Here is a 23,223-nt window from a genome sequence, read left to right as displayed (position 1 = left end):
CCATGAATTGTATCCACTCTAAGTTAAAATTACCTATTTCTTTTTAAATTCAGGGACAATTTCAAATCATTTACATTATTCCAAAATTTACTGGGCTCAAAATTTTACAATTTTTATACATTAGTTATTGTGATGGTTACATAACAGTTGGACACTGAGATGACATAGCAAGTCAAATATGAAACAATAGACAGTTGTCTAATTTTAATGTTATATTAATATTTAATAAATGCTAATTACTTTCATGGAAACTAATTCTGTATATGATTAATTAATATGAAAAGTTTTACTTATAAGGCAAATCAGGATAGAGGGCATAATGGTAAACTCCCATTGAAAAGGAGTATTTCCCAGGGTTTTGGTTTAAGTTAACTATTATGCAGTTTTCTGGATAAAATTTGAGATTATCTAGGTGAGAGATTTTGGTTCACTATTATTTGAGGATGGATATTAAAACACTATTAAGAGGATTTCTGATCAGCAATTTTTTCACAGCCATTTTTACCTCTTTGTTCCGTAGACTATAGATGATAGGATTCAGCATGGGGGTTAATCCAGCATATACCAAAGCCATAAATTTATCTATTTCCTGAGATTCTACAGCTGAGGGCTTCAGGTACATGGAGAGAGCCGTCCCATAGAACAAAACCACCACAGTCAGGTGGGCTGCGCATGTTGAAAAGGCTTTGCTTCGACCATCCACTGAGCTGACTCTCAGGATGCTGGAGAGAATAAACGCATAAGAGATACAAATGAGGAGCATTGGCATGGGAAGAAGAAGTACGCTGATCACCAGCATGATTAACTGCACCATGGAGGTGTCCACACAAACCAATTTCAAGACAGCCAGGATTTCACATGTGAAATGATTGATGCTGCTGTTACCACAGAGAGACAGCGGCAGCACAGACATCGTTTCCACCAGGGCAGTGAGACAGCCCGTCACCCAGGAGCCAGCCGCAATCTGCATGCAGACCCTCCTGTTCATGATGATGGGGTATCTCAGGGGGTTGCAGATGGCCACATACCGGTCATATGCCATCGTGGAGAGGAGCACACATTCAGTGGAGCCCAAGGCAAGAGAGAAGTACATCTGAGCGGCACATCCTGAGAACGAGATGGTGTTTTTCCCTGAAACAAAGTTTGCCAGCATTGGAGTGAGAGCAGAAGAGGTGTACCAGATGTCCAGAAAGGAGAGGTTGCTGAGGAAGAAGTACATGGGGGTGTGCAGGTGGGAATCCAGGATGGTGATGGAGATGAGGGTAACATTGCCCAGCAAGGTGATCAGGTACATCAGCAGACACAGCACAAATATGATGGCCTCAACTTTGGGGTAGCGGGAAAATCCCAGGAAGAAAAAATCTGTCCAATTTGCCTGGGACATTTTATTATGTTATGTTCCCCTGTATACACACAAAGGTGGATTAACATCACATTATATATAAAACTAAGGACCCACACCTTCACATACCTGGCATGTTTTCTTTATATGAACTTGTGGTCTATTCTCAAATGCTTCTCTAGGTTAGTGATAGTAATACATGTTTGAAGGAATCTGTCATTAATAAACAAAATTTAAGCAGGAAATCAACAGATAACTGTTACTTTTGCTTCAAGACTTTCTTTTGGCAATGTTGGGGTGGGAGAGGGTTTATTTAATAAATATCATGAGAGGATGAGTAAAGAAACAATATTTTTCTTTCTTTTTTTCTAAGCCACGATTTAACTGATTTGTGGCTATGTCATCTGTTTACCTCTGGACCATTGAAACTATTTTCTTTCCCTGGTTTTTCTTATTTAGGAACCGTTCTGCATTCCAAGTTCATAGTTGCTTCCACCACTGCTAGAGATATGTCCAAAATAATCTGGAAGCCTCAATAATTAAAAAGTATAGATTTCTGCAGCCACAAATTGACAGAGACCGAGAACATTTAGACACAAGCCCAGCATTTCCTTCTCAAACCCAGGAAAGTGGTGACACATTCTCACAGTGAGAGGCTCATGGTAGACATTTCTTTCATATCGTTATGGTTGTCCTCATGTCTTTGGAGCTATAGAGACATGCTCCAAAGAACCAGCCATTGGCACTGTAAGGCAATTTATGTGTTGCTTTTGAAAGTTTCTAACTTATATAGCAAATTAAAGTTAGAAATCTATTTGTACAGTACTACAAATTCTGAAACTCCAGGGACGATGTCCCATAGATCCAATTATAGTTGGTAGCTAGAGTCTAATTGTAGTGTTATTCAAACAAGAATAAACATGGTCCTGTCTACACTGTTGTTGGGAAGGGGAACTTTTCTCCCAATAGTGTTATGAAATCAGTCAGGCTGGTTAATTTCAACAAAGTTAAGGAGAATGAATAATGTTGGCAGTTTCATAATATGAATGAGATCAAGTCGTACTTAATATGGAGACCACGAAAGATGGTGGAATGGGTCCTTTAGTAACTCTTTTATTGCTCGTTACAGCTTAAAGGGAAGACTAGTAACAGTAGACAATCTTCATGCAACATGAACGCCCATCTGTTTTAAGAAGCAGTTTTCTTTTGGGCATTTAGCTTCACCATATAAAGGCATCTTGACCCTTCAGTAATCCATTGAAGGCTCTTTTTATTTGAGTGATGCTTTATGATCCCTTTGTACAACTTACCTGTTTCCCAAGTGAGGAGTAAATGGTTAATAGTATATGGTGGCGGTGGTGGTGGGGAAACATGCTGTCAATTTCATCCCTGTACAGTTGTGACTGGATAACTTCTTAGTAGCAGATTGTAATCATGACCATTATTGAATTATTTATATCACATCAAATATGTCCTCATTCTTAGAGAAGGTTATAAATTTGAACAATTGCCAAGATTTTTAAAAGCACAATAAAAAAAAAATCCCCTCCTCACCAGCTAGTATTTGCAATCAGAATGCATCTTTTGTTCTTTTATTTACTTACTCTCACAGAGATATAACCTTCAGGGCCCTGGGATCATGCATGTGATTCACTTCTTTAACTATAGGGTAGCTTGGTGCACAAGAAAGGCTAGGGTTTTAGTGCAAGAAACACTTTCCACTTCCTTTTTGTCATCTAGAGCAGGTTGATGATCCTCACTGAGATTCAGCTTATTTGTTAGAGGACAATTGACAATATTTCTTTATAAGGGTTGTTGTGAGGAATAGAGATATTTAATGTGAAGCAACTAACATAGTACCCAATATATAGTAGATATTTAAAAAATGTTACATTTTTTTTGCATTCTATGGTTTTCTACTTGCTTCTTGAATCCTATTCCTCCCTTGTCATTATTCTCACTTCTCAGTCATTCCTTCTTTGTTTGACTGTGGCAATACCCTTCCTTTTCTTCCCTCCTGTGAGAAGGATTCATTCCAATCACAATATAAATGGTTGAAGCAAAAGAGGAGAAAAAAGATTGATTGACAACTTTCTCCAGAGTCCCCGTTTGCTCTGAATGTCCTTATCCAACACTTCTTCTAACTCACCTGTTCAGTTTCTGTAGACCAAGACTTATAAGGTTTGAGGTCAACCGTTCATGTTTTATGATGTTCACAAACAAGCTTCAGTAAATCTCAAAATACTGGAACATACGGAGTATATTCTCTGAACATAATAGAATTAAACACAACACAAACCAATATCAGCACAATAAGTAGAAAATTCTAAAATATTAGTGAATGAACCAATATAGTACAAAATGACCAATGTGTCACAAAACAAGTGAAACTAAAACGTATTTTGAAGGATCATGGAAATACAGTATGTCCAAATGTGTGAGGTGCTGCCAAAGCAGTATTTAGAAAGAGAAGTTTTAAATTATTATAATAAGAAAGAATAAATGTTTTAAATCAATTACCTAAGATTTCAACTAAAGAAGCTAAAAACAAGAAGAGCAAAATAACTCAAAGTAAAAAACAATAATGAAGAGCAGAAATATGTGAAATGGAAAAATATAATAGAAAAATCTACAAATCCAAAAGGTGACTATTTGAAAAAATTAATAAAATTGATAAACCTCTAGCTAACTAATTAAGAAATAAAAGTAGAAGCAAAAACTAAACACTTCAGGAATTAGAGAGAGATATTCCTGCATTTCCTAAAGGTAATTAAAGGAGAATAAGGGAACATTTTTAACAGTATCCTAATAAATTCAACAATTTCAGTTAAATGGGTATATTTCTTAAACATAACTACTTATCAGGACTAATACAACAAGAAATAGAAAATATGACTAGATTTATAACACTTAAAGAAACTGAATTAGTAATTGAAAACTTTTCCACAGAGAAAACTTCAGACGTGGACAGTTTGCTAGTGAATTTTGTCAATTTAAAGAATAAACAGTATTAATGTTACAGAGAGATTGATACAAACTCAGAAAACACAAGCAGAATTTCCAGGTCAGGTGGGAACACCTCCAAACCTTTTTTTATGAGGCTGATATATATACCGTGGTACAAGAAAAATCTGACCAGAACATGATGACAAAAGAAAATTTTAGACCAAATCACTAAGGGATATAAACTCAACAATCCACTATGAAGTATTAGTAAATCATATCTATCAGTATAGCAAAAGGGTATTCTATCATGAACAAGTGAGTGTTAGAAAGAAAAGGTCAGTTTAATATTTGAACATAAATCAACGAATTTCACAGGATTAGCAGAATAAAGGAGAAAAATTTATATGACCATGTTAATAAATTCAAAAAAGAATTTACAAAAATTTAAACTCTACTTATGACATAATAAAATACTCCCAGCAAACTAGCAATAAAATAAACTTCTATAACATATTAGAATAAAGGATATTAATGGAAAACCTCAGACACATCAAACATATGAAAGAAAAGGTGAAGTGTTTTTTTTTTTTTAATTTCAAAATATTACAGGGGTACAAATGTTTTTGGTTACATATATTGATTTTGTTATGCTTGAGTCAGGGTGACAAGTGTGCCCATCACCCAGATAGCATTCATTTTAGCTGTTAGGTAGGTTTTCAGCCCTCTCTTCTTTCCCCTCTCCTCTGCTTGATTTCCCCTGAATTTTACTTCCCTCTGTGCACATGTGTGCTTACCAGTTAGTTCCAATTTAATAGTATATGTGGTGCTTGTTTTTCCATCCATGAGATACTTCATTTAGGATAATGGTCTCCAGTTCCATCCGAATTGTTGCAAAAGGCCTTAATTCATCTTTCTTCATGTCTGAGTAGTATTCCATAGTATACATATACCACATTTGGTTAATCCACTCATGAATTGATGAGCACATGGATTGATTCCACATCTTTGCAATTGTGAATTGTGTTGTAATAAACATTCTAGTGCAGGTGTCTTTTTGATAAAATTACTCCTTTTCCTTTGGCTAAATACCCAGTAGTGGGATTGCTGTATCAAATGGTAGGTTGACTTTTAGTTCTTTGAGGAATCTCCATGCTGTTTTCCATAAAGGTTGTACTCATTTGCAGTCTCACCAACAGTGGATAAGCATTCATTTTTCTCTGCATCCAAGACAGCATCTATTGTTTTTTCTACTTTTTAATAAAGGCTATTCTGACTGGAGTAAGGTGATACCTTATTATGATTTTAATTTGCATTTCCCTGATGATTAGTGACATTGAGTGTTTTTTTTCATATTTTTACTGTAGATTCTGGTTACTAGCCCTTTATCAAATGTATAGCTTGTGATAGCTTGTGAATATTTTCTCCCATTTTGTAAGTTGTCTATTTGCTCTGTGGTTTATTTCCTTAGCTGTGCAACTTTTTAATTTAATCAAGTCCCATTTATAATTTTTTGTTGTTGTTGCTCTGATTGCTTTTGGGGTCTCCTTCATAAATCCTTTGCTTAGGCTGACATCTAGAAGAGTTTTTACAACATTTTCTTCTAGAATTCTTATGGTTTCATGCCTTACATTTAAGTCTGTTATCCATCTCAATTTAATTTTTATGAGTGGTGAGAGATGTGGATCCTGTTTCAATCTTCTGCATGTGGCTATCCAACTTTCCCAGCATCATTTACTGAACAGGGCTTCTTTTCTCCAGTGTATATATATATTTTTGTCTGCTTTGTCAAATATCAGATGGTTTTATATTTGGTTTCTCTGTTCTGTTTCACTGGTCTATATCTCTATTTTTGTACCAACACCATGTTGTTTTGGTTATTATATCCTTGTGGTATAGTTGAAGTCTGATAATGTGATGTCTCCAGATTTTTTCTTTTTCCTTGAGATTGCTTTGGCTATTAGGGTTCTTTTCTGATTCCAAACAAAGCACAAAATTATTCTTTCTAGATCTGTGAAATATGATATTGGTATTTTGATGGGGAATGCATTGAATCTGTAAATCACTTTGGGTGGCATAGACATTTTAACAATGTTAAATTGTTAAATTTAACTGATCCATTAGCATGATATTTTTTTTCTTAATCAGTTAGCCAGAGGTTTATCAATTTTATAGTGTTACACAGAAGTGGTGATACTAGACAATTTTGTCTTGTGCTTGATCTTAGGAGGAGAACATTCCTTCTTTTAATTGACTTTATCTACCTGTTTCACCTTGGACATATCCCTAAATTAAGCTTCTTTTTTCTTGTGTCTGGAGGACATTGAAATATAACAGATCATCTTTCACAACCCTTTCAAGTACAGTATCTTTAAACTCTGATATTCACTTGTAAAAGCATCTTCCAAACTATATGATTCTTTCTTACAGAACTGTAGTGAGTGAATTGGTACTACTAATTTATGTGTGTGTACGTATATAAAAGTCTAAAATTACATATCTGTTACAGATAATCATATATTTTTCTATGTATTTTTTCTTTTACTAGATCTCTATTAATCACATATGTGAATATAAGCTAATGTTAGAGAGAATTGACGACAAGAATAAAAAAAATGATTAGACAAGGGGTTAGATAGTTCTAAGCTAATATAATAGGGAATCAAATCAATGTGAAAAATAGTGGGAGGTAATTAAGACTTGAAACTGTGGAGATCCAATATTGAGTTGGAAAAACAGAGGAGGAGCAGGAATGAGTATCTGGAAACATGGGCTGGCTGTCCAGTCAAAGAAGAACGAGGAAGATTAAAGCCACTTACCTGGAGTGATGGGGAGTAGTGTAGACCTAAACCTAAGAGGTAGACCTGAATATTTATCTGTATGTTATCTTGTTTGCTTCAGTATTAAGGACTCAGAGAAAGCCTAGCTTGTTTAAAACAGAAAGATTGGTATGGTATGGTGGTACAGAGAGAAACGAGGAAGAGGCATTAAAATGGTCTGTAAAGCTAAATGAACTGAGATTTTTTTTTTTTTAGCAAAACAAAAACCCATAAAACAAAAAACAACAACAAAAAAAAGAAAGCAAAGACCATGTTTCTTCAGCTCTATTTCTGACCCTGAATAAATTATTTAATTAATAGCCACTAATTTTAAATTACTGAGTTATGTGCTAGAGACGAGGGAAGACAATAAAGGCAAAAACCCTTCCCTGAGCATCCTCTCAATCTAATCAGGGAAATGCAGCCCAATGGTAGAATTATGGAATTACCTGTCAGTCGTGAGGGAGTGTGAATAACCTTTGCTGTGGTGTGGGAATGGGTTCCAAAGAACATCATGACATGCATGCTACCAGAGTTGAGTTTGGAAAGTTATTAAAAGCAGCCCAGGGAGTATGTGAAAGGAAAGCCTTTCAGGCAAGAAGAATAACTATGTATTTAAACTTGGAGTTGTAAAATGTCGTTTTGCATTCAAGAAGAGATAAGTAGATCTGTGTGACTGGATTATTGAATGTCAAAGAGGGAGTGGTAGGAGGTGAAGTTGGAATTATCCCATGGGGTAGTCTCTGCCAATTGAGGGGTTTTATAGTTCACATTTTAGGTACGGAAAAGGGATTTTTATCAGGAGAAAAGCAATATCAACATGACTTGAATTTTTAATAAGTCACTTTGGTAGGATTGGGGAGAAGGGATTGAAAATGAGTTAAGACTGAAATGAGAACTGTCTCAATGAAAGTGGGTGGGAGGAGTTTGAGTCCTGAGATATCAAGGCAGAGATGTATATTACTTGGGTTATACCGTCATCTGGTGTTCACTGTACAGTATTAATTCAGGGAGTTAGATAGCATAGCACAGTTGACAATAATTTGAGAGAATTGGGAAAATATTAAAATGAGCTCTCAGCTGAGATCATAACGTGGCCTGGCAGGTACTTAATTAATGTCTTATTTTGACATGTCTTAGAAGTTCCTGGGAACAACACTAAAGATGTATTGATAAAGGGCACCTGGGGACTGGATGCGCATCTCCATGACTCAGCAGGATCTATGTGCGTGTTTAAATCATGAGGGAATCGTTCTGATGAATGTGTGGGGCTTGGGGAGTTTCTTCGATACTTTACTTATCTTCCCTAAAGAAGACAATTGCTCATCCCTGAATGAACATGAGTCTGGCTGAAACATCCTTCTACCTCCTCAAAGATGAGATAGGATCAAGGGAATGACAAGTTCATCTTCTAAGAAGTAGGGCTGTTACTCAAGTTGCAGACTCCCTGGAGCCTCCCACCTTTTCTAGAGGGGGAAGAGTATTGAACCCAGACAGGGTTATTTCACAGGAAAGTGTATTGGTTTGCTAGGGCTGCCATGACAAAATACCACAGCCTGGGTGGCTTCAACAACAGAAATTTATTCTCTTGCATTTCTGGAGGTTAGAAGTCCAAGATGAAGATGTGAGCAGATTTGGGTTTTATCGGAGGTCTCTGTCCTTGGCTTGCAGGCAACGGTGTCCTCCTGGTGTGTTCACAGGATCATCTCTGTGTGTGCATGTGGCTGGTGTCTCTTTCTGTGGTCTGTATTTCTTCTTCTTTTAAAGACATCAGTCGTATTGGATTGGGTCCCAATCTAAAGATCTTATTTTAATCATCTCTTTAAAGATCGTATCTCTAAATATGGTTACATTCCAAAATACTTGGGCATTAGGACTTCAACAAATGAATTTTGGGAGACACGATTCAGTCCATAACAAGTTATGGTCACTTGGCACCTCGGTATTATATACCTGTTCAGGAACATACCTAGGGCCTATTATCAAGGCTAGTACCTTCAATGTGAGCAAAAGTTTGGGGTTCTGTGACGTAGCCTGGCCACCAAAATCTAAACTTACACTGTCCAAGTAGGGAGTTTGTTCCCTTGGTGCCAGGGAGCATGGCCACCTGGTAGACTTTCTGGTACCTTTCTAGAATTGGGGGACCAGCAAAACAGATGCTTTAGGCAGGTGTAGTGGTCATTATTGAAAGATGGATGCACAGAATTACGGTTTTCACTGCCTTTTCTACACTGACAGTAAGGAAGGCATTGTCTCATCCCCAGTCTATAGGGACCTCAGGGCCTGAGTGTTTCAGTGCAGTCTCCTTTTTGCTTTCCACCACAATTTTTTGTTGGTAAGGATTCTCTAAGGTTATCACAGAAGCTAGAGAAAAAAAAAATCATGTCTAAGAAAAATTTTCAAGGAGCAAAGTCAAAGAAATGAGACCAAAGAAATCAGCAAAACAAAAGTGGTTTGCACCCTGAAGCAGGAACACAGGGTCTGAACGTCATGGGAAGTGAGATACAAGCAGTAACGGATCCAATTGGACAGACAGGGGTCTACATTAGTGAAAAGAGGAACCAAAGGTGAGTGTGATTTTGCATATTTCTGGAAGCATAGCAAGGGCAGAATTCATTTCAACAGACACTTTAGAGCTGACTCTCTTATGTCACATGATTGTTTTGTGGGTACGGTGTCTTCGTTAGCTTTCTATTACCACCATAGACACTGTAATGTACTACTGACTAGATAGAGAATTGTTAAGTGAACAAATAGTTCATCACAAAGGTAACATTCCTGCAAACAAGCACAAGGTGCCAGGCAAGGAAAGGCTACACTGGCCTACCCCATGGACAAACAGGGCCGTGGCTCTATGTGTGAACTCTATGCTACCACTATTTTCTAAGTATAGTTTTACCTCTTCCTTTAAAAGGGTTAAAAATCAATTTTTATTTGTGAAGTATAGGTCAATAAAGCTTGGGGGATACGGAAGGGAGAGTTTAAATTTAAGCCCTATGATGTTCTACTCCCGTATTGCCACTAGATGGCGAAAAAGACTCGTTTGTCTTTCATTGAGGCCACCCGGATGAAAAGCTTTCTCAGCAGAGAACAGATGCACTGGTTTTTCTCCCTATAGTTATTGATATTTATAAGCGGAAAAAAAAGTTGTTTATATTTTTAATCAAATTATTTTAAAACAAAATAAACTGTTTAAGAGAGCTGTTAGTGTCTTCTATCTAAGGTTAAATACTAAGTCATGGTTCTGTGCTAGGCATTGAGCTGGAAGGTGTTGGGAATAGAAACAAGTAGAAGGCTTCATCCCTGTCCTTGAACTTATCAGTATCTCTTACATTAATGTATCTGTCAATAGCTGCCTCGCCTGACACTGCTTATTGCAAATATAGGAAAGCTCTATGACGAGGACCTGTGTGTGGTTCCAATGCTAATCGTGCTTCTGCTTTGTGTGATCACGAGACAGCAAGATAGGACACAGTGTTCGTTTCCATGCTGAGTGATTCTTAAAGCTTCAGCCACTGCAGGCTCAAGCTTGTCCCATGGCATGGTTTCAGTGGGGATAGATGGGGGGTATGCCCTGCCTTGTAAAGACAGATACTGCTGTTTTGAGTAAATGACTTTGAAGAAGGTATATTGGTTCTCCAGAGCTGTCATAACCAAGTACCACGAACGGAGTGGCTTAAACAACAGAAATTTATTGGCTTGCAGTTCTGGAAGCTAGAAGTCCCAGATCAACGGTTGGTTCCTTCTGAGGCCTGTGAGAGAGAATCTGTTCCATGCCTCTAACATAGCGTCTGGTGGTTTGCTGGCTTTGTTTTGTTGTTGTTGGTTTTTTTTTTTTTTTTGGCATTCCTTGATCTGTGGAAGCATCAGCCCAATCTCTGCCTTCATCTTCACATGGCATTCTCCCTGTGTGCATTTCTTTGCACAGATTTTTCCCTTTTATAAGGACAACATTCATATTGGATTAGGGGCCCACACTATTCTGGTATGACAGTATGACCTCATCTTAATAATTATATCTACAACAGCTCTATTTCCAAATCGGGTCACATTCTGAGGTACTGAGGAGTAGGATTTCAACATATGAATATTTGATAAGACACAATTCAACCCGTACAGGAAGTTTTAAAACCATTATTGAAATGGGGATTATAAGGATCCTTTGGTTGAGTTCTTTTTCCTTTTTGGCTGTGGTGGTGTTTAAATTTTATGAGATAGTTAACATGGCCATTGCATGGAAATATATGAAATGTATCATTGAAACTTTATGCTAAAAAGCAATGATAAATTATTTCTTTTTCTCCTCCCTCCCTCCCTTCCTTCCTTTTTACCTTTCTTCCTTCCTTTTTTTTTTCCCCACATGATAATGTCGTGCTTACTTCTGGTTCATGACTGGAAAATACTGAGTCAGTGGAAATAGGAAGGGGATAGGCTAGGGGAGAGAATTTATAATCTCTCAAAATATTGGCACCCATCTTTCATTTTAAAGAAAAAGATGACAACATAGAGTCTCATTAAATTCGGAGTGACCAAATTTCCTATAACATATATTCTAAGGTCTCTTGGTAAGAAGACCCAATTTTTTTTTTTTTTTTTTTGAGTCTTGAAGGGCACTAGCTGCTTACCTCCATAGGCAAGGCAAAATGCTCTTTGTAGCATCTTTCTGTATTCTACTTGCTATCCAAAGTGAAGTCCATTAGGGAATGATGTTACCTACAGCAGCCAAACTGGCCACTGGGAAGCATGCCCAAAAAGAGGACGTTAGCAAGTGATTCTGCTTTAGCAAGAACATGAGTTAACTGTAGTTTCATTGTAGCTGGATTTTAGTGTTGTATTTAATTTTCCTTCAGGACATGTGTGATTTACATCATATATATTTAGAAAAATGCTTGCAAGCTTTTGAAGAGTACTTTCTGTGTGAAAGCCCAGTTTTTAGCGCAGAGAACTCTGAACTAGATAAGTCATGATCTCTCTCTTTAGGAGTAGTATCCCCCCATGAAGTTAAGCTAATTCAACAGCCTGGATACACACGTGCATTTCAGCAGCATGAATGACCTGAATGTCCACTCAGACTAGTGCCAGAATCCAGGGCAAGTGCCAGATACTCTGCAGGTGGTGGATGGGGACAACACGCCAGATAGGAGGTAATTCTTGTACTCTGGCCATTGCCTCTTTTCTCAAACCCTATTGATCATTCTGCTTGCCCCATCTATGGGTCAGGCAGGTGAGGGTGGACAGAACACCTGCATACATTTGTGAGCATATTTGCTGAGTACGATTGTCACCATGATTAGTGTCCTCTTTCCCAGTGAAGGACAACTCCTGAATGTCCTCTATTAACCTTAATGTGCTCATTAATTCTTCAGTTTACCAGCATTCCCAAATAACATTATTTTAATCCTTGATTCTTTTTCACTGGCTTAAATTTATTTTCAGAACTCTCAATTTTGCTTCATCCAACAGCTCTTTAATACATGGAATGATGTATTCCTTATGATAAATGTATAATTTATTAATGTAATGGAATAATATTTCTGCAGGAAAATTCTTCCTAGTTTTATGCCAGGTTAACTATACTTCTGCAGAGAACACTGTGTCTTTCAGGAGCTCTGCCGATGGAGTGAGCGTGAAAACCACTGGTGTAAGAGCACACAACCAAAGAGCTGGTGGAGAACTACCAGGCAGAAATATATATTAATAAAAATAGCAATAGGCAGGACATGGCCAAAAACAGGGGGTTGACATACTAATATAAGATATAGGCCATGCTTTTAAGGAGTCACACAGATCGAAGATGGCATCTCATTTTTTTCCACTCACACTGAGTTCCCAGGATTCAGCACATCATTGGTGCTCTATTAAATACATGTGCACTGACTGCATGACTGAGTAGATTGAAAATAGTTAGCTGAGTAGCTTTGGAACTGGAGACCCTATTAAGAACTGTTTAAAGGACCAATGATTTAGTTGGCAAATGATTTGCAGGCAGGTCACAAGAGATTACAAGTCCTGATGTTTGTATTATTAATTTTATGGATAAATAACTTAAAAATTGAAAAATTTAATTGATGTACAGCCTTCAAAAGCAAATCAAATAAAATCAAATCTACAAATCAATACACCAGAAAAGTTGTATGTCACGGAATAAACTTAAATTCTCTATAACACTAATTTACCGTAGTGCCTAACATAGTATGCCTAACTTGCCCATGGGGTTTTCCCAGATTTATACAGTGTTTAGTAATCACTTACTAATTTGAAATTGAAGGAGAAATGTCCAAGAAGTAATCTCAAATCAAAACCAATGAAAACTCTTTAATAATCAATACTTTACACTGTAATGACAGGTATAAGGCTCTCATTTAGCATGTCTTGAGTTCTTACTATGTACCAAATACCCAGCTTATGATGCAGCTTCCTTTTCTGAACTTTATTCATTATTCAAAACTAATTTTTCTTACTATGTTGATACAAACTTATATTGTATATCACTCTCTATTAATTATTGTTAATAGAGACAAAGGGTTTCTTTTATTCAGCTCTTACTAGAAACACTTCCTGCTGTGAAAAATCAAATAATTTCTAGCCTTGAGAATTCTTGAATTCCATAAAAAAATTAATGCCCCAAATATTTCAATTAGGAAATATGTGCAGTAGTTAACTTGTTGAAGAGCTTGGTAAAAAGTCATTTGAAAGAGACTCAGTTCATGGAGGACATTAATTATAGCAAGAGGTCTTTTGATATTGACATCATGTTTGCGCTAAGGTCATAGACTCTCATTATAATTTAAGTGTTTTGACATGTGCTGACATGTTTAACTTACTGAAACACATTTAAATATTTCTATAAATCATCTACTAAAGGTGAAGACTACCCCCAACAAGTATCCTTGAGAAATGACTGTGGCATTCTTCATGAAGTCACATTACAAAGGGTCAAAGCTGCTAGTCCTTCTGCAGTGTAAAATGAAAATGTTTTGTGTGTCTTACAGGGACCAGTGAGTATTGGTGCTGTCATTTCAGGGAGTCATGATAAGGTACCTTCAATACATGTAGGTAGATAAAATCATCTTCAGTGAGAGTATCTCATAGGACTCAGCACACAGTATCCAACACTTTAATGACATACAGACATAACCATACAGTTTATACCCTAGTACAAAGATAAATGGCTGAGTTATGGACAATGTCCAAGGTTGACTAAACTGACCATGCTGTCACAGAGAAAGTTGTCACTGAATTATCTGTAATGTGCACATTCCTATTAACAAAAGAGTAGCCTGATCTGCTTGAGTCTAGAACAGGAGGAATTTTGTAACAGATAGAGAGGCACATTGTCTAAAAGACACAGAGCCTGATCACTGGAGAATGAGCAAGATTAGGGGATGTGGAGAAACCATTAGCTTTTTTATATTTTTGTTGAAATAGTCTTCAAGAGCATCCAATTCCTTTGCTCTGATTCTTTGTTACTGAACAACCTTCTGACAACACATGTATTTCCAAGCTACCTAAATACCTGGTATCCAATACCAGGGAAAAAGTGTCCTGGACTTGTTGAAGTGTTATTCTTCCATGGTAAGTTAATAAATCTGCTAGGATCTGCTTTATCATCTACCTCTTGAGAATTTGGTTGTAATAAACCATCCCCTGAGAGACGAGTTAACTCTAGGTGCACTGATAAATTCAAATGTCTGAGAAAGAAAAAATCAAGGGCCAGACTTTGGTGCCTTAAGTCCAACAGACTCTGAGGGAAGCTCCAAGGCCCTGCGTAGGCCCTGCTTGTCTTCCTTGCTAATATCAGTGCTTTTTCCGAAGTCAGCGTGTTCTCATTATGACCATCCACTGATTAGTATGTGGCTTAAATATTCAAATTTTCTCAGAAACAGATTTTCTTAATCTTTAAAATAGACCTACCAACTTATAAATGCACAGAGAGGGTAAGGTCTCCTCATAAATCTTGTAGTTTGCAAGATACATTTTGATACCACACATCCTAGCATGGCAGTTTCATTATTCTGCTAAAGTCCTCCTTGTACAGCTGGGCTCCATCAACTGTCACCTCCTGTCTTCGTGCCTCAGCTCTTCCAGATTTTTGTAATGGAAGAGTTTGTTCGATTCAGCATAACAGCAGCAGCAAAAATAAATTCTGTGAGTGATTATTATGCATTAGCCAACATGCTGGCTACTTTCACACATATTTAATTCTCTAATTAGCTCTTCACCCTGTGAAACAATTTCCATTTTACAGATTAAGTAATAGAGGCTTTTGATAACTTGTTCAAAGACACACAATGAAATATTTACAGTTTGAACGTTTGCTTACATGAGTCCAATATCCATATTTTTTATGGTATCGCCTTCTGTGTCTAATTTATTTAATGAATTTAATAGAGATCTTGTCCTTTACTAGTATAATGCAATAACTTTCCAGTAGCAAAAAGTCCTATGTTTCAAACCCCCTGGATGTTACAATGGGATAGATCTCACCAGTTAAGACAATGGAATGCAGCGTGTAACATCTAGTAATTGAACTGATTTAGAAGTTCTTAATAGATTCCATGTAACTTAAATATTTTTTACTACTAATTAACTCACCCATGGTTGGGCTGGGTTGATCATCCTGTGGCTTAATTGCTCCAGGGCTTTCCGCTTGGGCAGTCTTTTCACAAATACTTGAAGTTGAGTCCATTATCTGGTGTCTGTGAAGGGCTACTAGATTTACCACTTAGGCTGACTATTCTCAATGGCCCAAGGTCTCATAAAAGAGATAGTAAGATAAATATAATTGCAATGAAATGTGTTGTTACAACCATATTAAGAAATTGCTGCAGGAACCAGCGGTGAGGGCAATGAATCATCTGGGCTTGTGTGAGAGCTTTACAAGTGGGGAGGTATCATTTGTTCAGGTCTAAGAAGAAGAGATTGGGAATTTGCCAGGAGAAGAACTGAATAGGAGGAAGGGATTTGCAGGCGGTGGACCCAGGTTTTCCAGAAGTATTGACATGTGAAAACATTCTTTAAGTCCATAGAATGATAAATAATTTGGCATGGTAGTTTTTGTTATTTGTTTGTTGAAATTATGAACATATTGCCTAGAGGTTAAGATAGGAGCATGTAGCCAGAGCCAGGTCATGAGGTTTGACATACTGGCATGCTTGAATCTTGTTGCTTACCGGATTTCTGTCCGTGCATGACAGCCGATCTAAAAGGGGAGACTCTATGAAACAGACTTAGATCCTCCATGATCAAGTGGGCTCTAATTGTAAAGTCTGACTATCCTAGCTTCCTGGCATAGCTTAGCCTCTGCTTCAGGTTATGGTCAGTGTGTGCAGTGGAAAAACAATGGATCTTTTCATTTACACTGAACATTCTTTGGATAACAGGTTGTCAATTTGTGGTTATCAGACCATTACATCTGAAAAATCTGGAGGGCTTGCAGAATAGGCACATTCCTGGGTCCTGGGAATCTAAAATTATTTGTATGAGGGTAATGCCTAGGAACCTAAGTTTTTAATAAACATTCTGCAAGAATCTGTTACATACGCAAATGCACAGACCCTTTCCCTATAGGATAAAGTTCAATTGATATAGTTACATTGATTAATTGGAGCTCATGTAACAAAAATATTTACTTTACTTTAAGACAAAAGAAATTACAAGACAATATACTGATAACAGAAGTGTTTGTTTTTGGCTTATAGTCTAATTTTTGAGTTTGAATTAATTCCCACATTAATATTAATTAATTGCTACATTCCATCTTGGAATATTTTATATAAAATATTATAGTCACACAATACATTGTACAGCTGGAGCTGGTTGAAGGATGTCTCCCTTGGGAAAGAATCCAGGATCTCCAGTTTACCATAGACCCCACCCAGCCTGCTCCATCCTGGTCATTGCCTGGCCTGTAGAAATTGTCCTGTCTCCATGCAGGAAGGCCAATCCACATCTTAACCACTCCATGTCTTCCAGTTTCATTCCTGTTTTTTCCTCACTTCTTCTCATGCTCAAAAATTGCCAAGTATTGGGAGATGGGTGGACAGAATCCTCCATCCCTCTGTGTCTTTGCACACATTCTTAGGTCTAAAATGTCCTTGTCTTCCTCATATTCTTGGTCATCTTTTAAGACCCAATGCAAATGTCATGTCAATTGTGCAATCTTCTGTGACTTCTCCTAGACCAGTTTAGAAATTCCTCCTCTGAGCTCTCCAAGAACTTTGCAAAAGTCTCTTGTACCTCTTATCACATTGTACTATAATCACCTATTTGCTCTAACATCTCTACCACTAGACCATAAGTTTATTCAGTACTTGATATTTAAAAGAAATTCTTACCTAGACTTAATATAGAAAGGATTATCTCAAACTCACAGTTAATCAATAATCCCATAACCCCAATTTCTTAATCATCTTAGTAGTAGAAATTGTGGAATTATTTTGAAAGAATACATTAACTATTTTGACTTTATTCAGAAATGTTTAGGCAGAGTTCATCACATAGGTGCAGTGTATCTTTTTATTTCATTATTTGATTGCCCTTCCAAAATGAAGTTGAATATATCACAGGAGACCTAAAAACCTACTTCATTAAATTTTTTTCTATCATAACATACTACAAATATATCTTAGCTGAATGCAATTTGTGATAATTTCTTAGAAGAACAGCCTATTCTATATTTAACTAGAAACTTATCTAACATTGAAGTCACATTTAACTCTGAATTCTGTTTAATCTCTTTTTAGTAAAATAGCCTATTTCCCCTTTCATAGTAATGCCAGTTTCAGCTATTTGCTATCATTTTCAACATTCCATTTCCCCCAAATACCATCTAATTTTTTTCCTGTTCTTGAGTATACTTATTAGTTTCTCCCTCTATTTTTCTGGCCAAATGCCATTCAGGGTTTAATTAATTCCTTCTACAATATTTGCATGCTATGATTTTCTTTAATTTATTCTGTCTACACTCTTGCCTTATTTAATTCAAGGGAACATTTGGGGAATGGATATGGTTTGCATAAAGGATGCTACGCAAATAAATTATGCTGCTTCCAACTGCCAAAATGGGTAAGCAAAACCTTGCAAAGCCATTTCTATAAAGTCCATCTGCAAACAATGAGAACACTTCTGATTAATGTAGGCTAAAGCTACCCTGAAAGTCATTAGCGCACTTCAATTGCACTTGCACACTTCAAGTTTTAAAAAGTAGTGCTGGGGTTTAAATGTTTGAAATTACTCTTTCAGCACCAGTTCTAAAAAGGATGTGTAAATCTAGCTCTGTTTGGCTTGGTAGTTCCCTGTCCAGATGGAATTGTGCATATGAATTTATAGAACATTACAAGCTTGGAAGTCCAGTGATTGTACCATGATGTGTCACAGATCAATTTTTTTTCCATTGTGAATTGTTGCCAATATGATAGCATTTAATTTTTAGAAAATAACTTCAACTCCATTAAAACTAACTGGATGAATTAATTTAAAATATATTTCTGGAAGCTGTTTGGAGACAGAGACAGGCTTGAAGGGAAGGAGAAGCAGAGTTAGAGGTAGTGGCACTACTGTAAAGTGACACAGAGAAAATCACCCGGCCTGGTTGCTCTTCTGTATCCTCTCTCCCTCTTGGGGACCTCTAATCAGACCTTGGGACAGGTGCAGTATTGTAGTTCTCTAGGGAAGTAAGCCCCAGATACCTGGGAGCTGAACCTGGGTGAGCTCCTTTTATTGGGAGCCCATTCTAGATTCTCAACTTGCTGGCTATCTAGGAAACCCAGGCAAAAAAGCACAAGTCATTGGTAGTACTTGCTTTATACTTTTGCCAGAGGGCTTAACTTCTCAAGGCCTTAGCTTCCTTATTTTAAAATAGAAATTATGTGTACCTCATAGAATCCCTTGGAAATGTGGATCTTATTCCAAATGAACTACATGCATTTGTTTCTCAAAAAGAACTATAGAATCATTTATCAGTGGCCACTAAAAAAGGCAAAATTGCATTTTCCTGATTTTCACAACCTTTTGGGATTTATACCTAGATGTTAATTCCATTCCAGATATGAGTTAATACTGGAATCTAAGTGTAGAAATGCCAGAAGGCTAGAATTTCTTCTGAACTTAAATGCTATTTGTCTACATAGACCTGAATTTTAGAGAATGGAATGCCCCATGGTCAAGCTTGTAAGACCTTTTTATTTGCAGTTTGATTGCAAAATAACAGGAGCAGAGAAAAGAAAAGGGTAGCATGCTTGTTTAGGTAATATCAAGAGGATAATTGCTAAGTTTTCTGGCACATACTAAGAGCATAATTTTCTGCTTCTCCATAAAATTGGCATGGAGACTCTCAATGTCTGCGCTCTTATTGCTCAGATATAGCTCAAGCAAGGCATTCCATATGGTCAGAGAGCCTAGAGCCTTTCTGGACCAGTCTATGAGGAGAAGGCTTCTCTGTGGTATGCAGAACTTATTGAATGCTTTTTATGCACCATGACTTAGCTTTTACACATATCCTTGCATTGCATTTTCACAATGATTCTTACTGCTATTCTTCAGTGGTTCATTTACATAAAAAATAGATTACAAAAGATACTGGGTAGCTATGTGAGAAGAAAAGATAGTCACTTTTCTTTATTGAGGAAAGGGATTATTTTCAAAACTTTCCATGGACTTATGAAGGTGAGAAATTTCAGAGCTAGGAGGCAGAAATATTTTTTCATATGCCAAAATTAGCAAGAGGATAATAGACTAAATTATAAATGGAATAAAAATTTAAAAACAGCATAAACACCAAGGACAATGACTATGCTCTCTTATTCTAGTGAGAATACAAGTTCATTATGTAATAAGAGGCTGGATCAAGAGACTGTTCCAGAGCCATGCTGCAACTCATCATAGAGTTCAGGAGCTGGAGTTCGGTAGATCAACATTCAATCTTGGCTTCACTATTTGCCCACTTTGTGACTTTAGGCAACCACTTAGCTTCTTTGAGTATTCATTTTCTACTTACAAAGTATGAATAATAAAATGTCTACTTTATACAGTACAGATTAGTTTGTACAAAATATTGTACCTAACACACTGCTAAATTCATGAACATTAAGTAAATAGTGTTATTATTATTAAAATTTTATTGTTTAGGCAACTTTTAGTGGACAGTCTTCCTGTAGCTTAAGACTGGAATAAATCCTTGGTGCCCAGGATTCCTGTATTCCCAGTTTAGAAACCAATGGCTTGGGGATCAGAGGTTCATATCTCAAAGGGTGACACAGATATTTTTTCATTTATAACACAGGGAATCATCAGAAAGCAGACTCTCTTCTTAATCCTGCTCAAAGCAAATTACTTTATTCCCTTTTTCTTATAAAGCAGCACATGGACTTCACGCCAAAGTCATTGTTAATGCAAATATGATGTTGACTTTAGTAAATTTTCTGTATTATTTTAAAGAGTTGATACTGACACGGAATGTTTCCAAGACACAGTTATCTATGGAATAATTCAAATTCATGTAGGGAGGTGTTAAGAGGGACATTTTTTCTGCAGCATCAAAACAAGAAATTACCAACTTCGGAATAGACAAGATGATAGTCCCTGAGGATAGAATAAAATGTCTTAGTTAAAACAGAGCAGCATTTTAATGTCTGTTTTAAACCTCTTATACATTGCAAAACAAATAGAAAATATTCAAGGCACTCTCCATAGTTCTGGTTCTCAGATGTCTGTGTGCATCAGGGATTATCTGTAAAAATGCGTGTTCCCGAGCTAGACATTAACTCTGACGATTGAGATTTTCTAAGGGGGCAGTTGGGTGATTCTGATGTAAACCAAAGTCTAAGGATCGCTACTCCACAGTTTTTGCCACCCCGTGTCCCAGGCATAGAGAAGAGGCTCTGGATTCTAAGAGAGGAAAGCACCACCTTGGCTTTCTCTCCTACCATGAGCATTCATGGGTTGTGGAAATTTTGTTGGAACATTTGGCAGCTAGGTTATTTTTGAAGATTTTTGTGTTAGTTGCATGTACATTTATTCAATAAGTGATCTTTGGGTACCCCACTAAGTATAATCAACTGTAATTCCTGCTGGCAATAAAAGGAAGAATCAAAGAATTGAGACTGTCTTCAATTTATTCACATTCTAGTTGTAGAAATACACAAGCAACAAAGAAAATACAACAGAGGGCATTAAGATGGATCCATGCTGAGAATATTATGAAAGAATGGAGGTGGAGGATGAGAACTTCAACCCAAATTGAAGAGAGGAACTTCTCAAAGCAAATGATGTTTAAACCAAATCTTGAAAAAATGATTATACAGAGAGGTTAATTTGAGGGTGTCTATGAGAGCATATTTCAGTCATAAAGGATAAGGTTAAAAGGTTCAAGGGCATGAAACAGTTGGGATAACAGCAAGTAGTTAAATATATAGCTTTAAATACTTCTGTATATATTAAATTAATACCAAATAGATATAGTAATTTAGTATAACCAGAGTAATAGTCATGTGAGAAGAGTCCAAAAGATGGAAAGACTCGGATCACAAAAGTCTTAGTTGGTAAAATAAGAAATTTGAGTTTTGAAATTTGAAACAAAAGAGAACTACTGAAGGATTTTAAGGGCCAAAGTGAAAAGATCAGATTTGCATAGTTGAAAGCCTCTTCTGCCATTCTGATTACATTTTGGAGGATGGTTAAAGGTGAGGTGATGCAACCAAGGCTGGGAAGATATGGTAATCTTGGCAAATGGCAATAGGAGAGATGAAAATACCAATGAAAGATGTTAAGAAACAATAAATGAGATTTCAAGACTCAATATGAGTTGTACTGTGAGTGAATAAATGAATACAATATCAATATTTAATCTGCAGAAACACTTTACTAACAAATGTTTGGGGGAAAAATGCCCATTTTCCATAACACACAGGATTTGAGAGAGAACTTAAGTAGGCTTAACTCTTAGAACCCAGAAACTCTTCCCTGTCCTCTGGGGGAGGTGGCAAAATCTGTGGAGTGGAGGTCCTTAGATTTTGATAAGCATGAAAATGACCTGGTGTTTTTAAAATATTAAATTTGGATCAATGTGAGGAAAATACATGAGTTTGCTCTTAATCACTTAAAAAATTAATCTAGAGTTGAGATGGTATCCTAGGGTTAACATTATCAATTGAACATTGAACAATATTGTCCAGTTGATATTAGGCAGCTATTATATCCTGTGAACTGAGATTGACTGAAGAACTCTGCCTGCGTAGGGCTTATGTCCTAGTGTCAACTTAGGATACAACATATTATGTTCCACATATCATATCTTTCCAGGAGTGTTGTGTAAGTGGGAGGAACAGTCACCTGGGACACTCCATGGATTGGATGAGATTCAAATTGCTTTAAAAAATATGGTTATGTGTGCTTTCTACAATGTCACAGAAAATACTAGGCAGAAAAATATTAGTGAAGTAAAAATGTAAATATATTTAAAAGGATTAATAACAGTTATTTTCCTAATGTGCATTAGTTTTTTTTTTTTTCCTGCTGAAACAAATGACCACAAACTTAAAGCAATAGCTTAAAGCAACACAATATTATAGTTACAGTTCTGTAGGTCAGAGGTCTTACATGGTCTCACTGGATTAAATCAAGGTGTTGGAAGGCTATATTCCTTTTTGGAGGATCTAGCAAAGAGTCAGTTTTCTGAACTTTTTTCTAAATTTTTAGAACCTGCATTTCTGGGCTTGTGGTCCTCTTCCTCCGCCTTCAAAGCCAGAGTAGCAGGTTGAGTTCTTCTAACATTGCATAGCTCTGACCTCCTCTTCTGCCTCCTTCTTCCACTCTTAAGAAATCTCATGATTGTATTGAGCCAACTTGGATGAACCAAAACTATCTTAATGTCACCTGATTAGCAACCTTAACTCCATCTGCAACCTTAATTCTTCTTTTCCATGTAATCTAACATTTTTCACAGGTTTCAGGGATTAGGGTGTAGACATTTCTGGAAGCCATTATTCTGCCTATCACACTGTTGAAGCTCAAACCTCTCCCTAAGATTTCTGCTTATATTCTCATAGTCACTTAAGAATTCTTATTTCCTAGCTTTACTGGATTTTTGTCTTCTTCTCTGACTCTTGCAGTGGCATTTAC

General features: G+C 36.7%; 1 protein-coding gene across 1 annotated transcript; it reads right to left on the bottom strand.

Annotated features, from left to right (window-relative positions):
- Window positions 1-433: 433 nt before the first annotated feature.
- On the bottom strand, window positions 434-1,384 carry LOC138387454 (olfactory receptor 13F1). The gene has a single exon (XM_069474505.1). It carries the CDS (start codon window positions 1,382-1,384, stop codon window positions 434-436), a length of 951 nt encoding a protein of 316 aa, XP_069330606.1.
- Window positions 1,385-23,223: the final 21,839 nt, after the last annotated feature.

Source organism: Eulemur rufifrons, chromosome 7 (genome assembly GCF_041146395.1).
Source record: "Eulemur rufifrons isolate Redbay chromosome 7, OSU_ERuf_1, whole genome shotgun sequence".
NCBI classification, from domain to species: Eukaryota; Metazoa; Chordata; class Mammalia; order Primates; family Lemuridae; genus Eulemur; species Eulemur rufifrons.
This window is presented reverse-complemented; position numbering and strand designations above follow the sequence as displayed.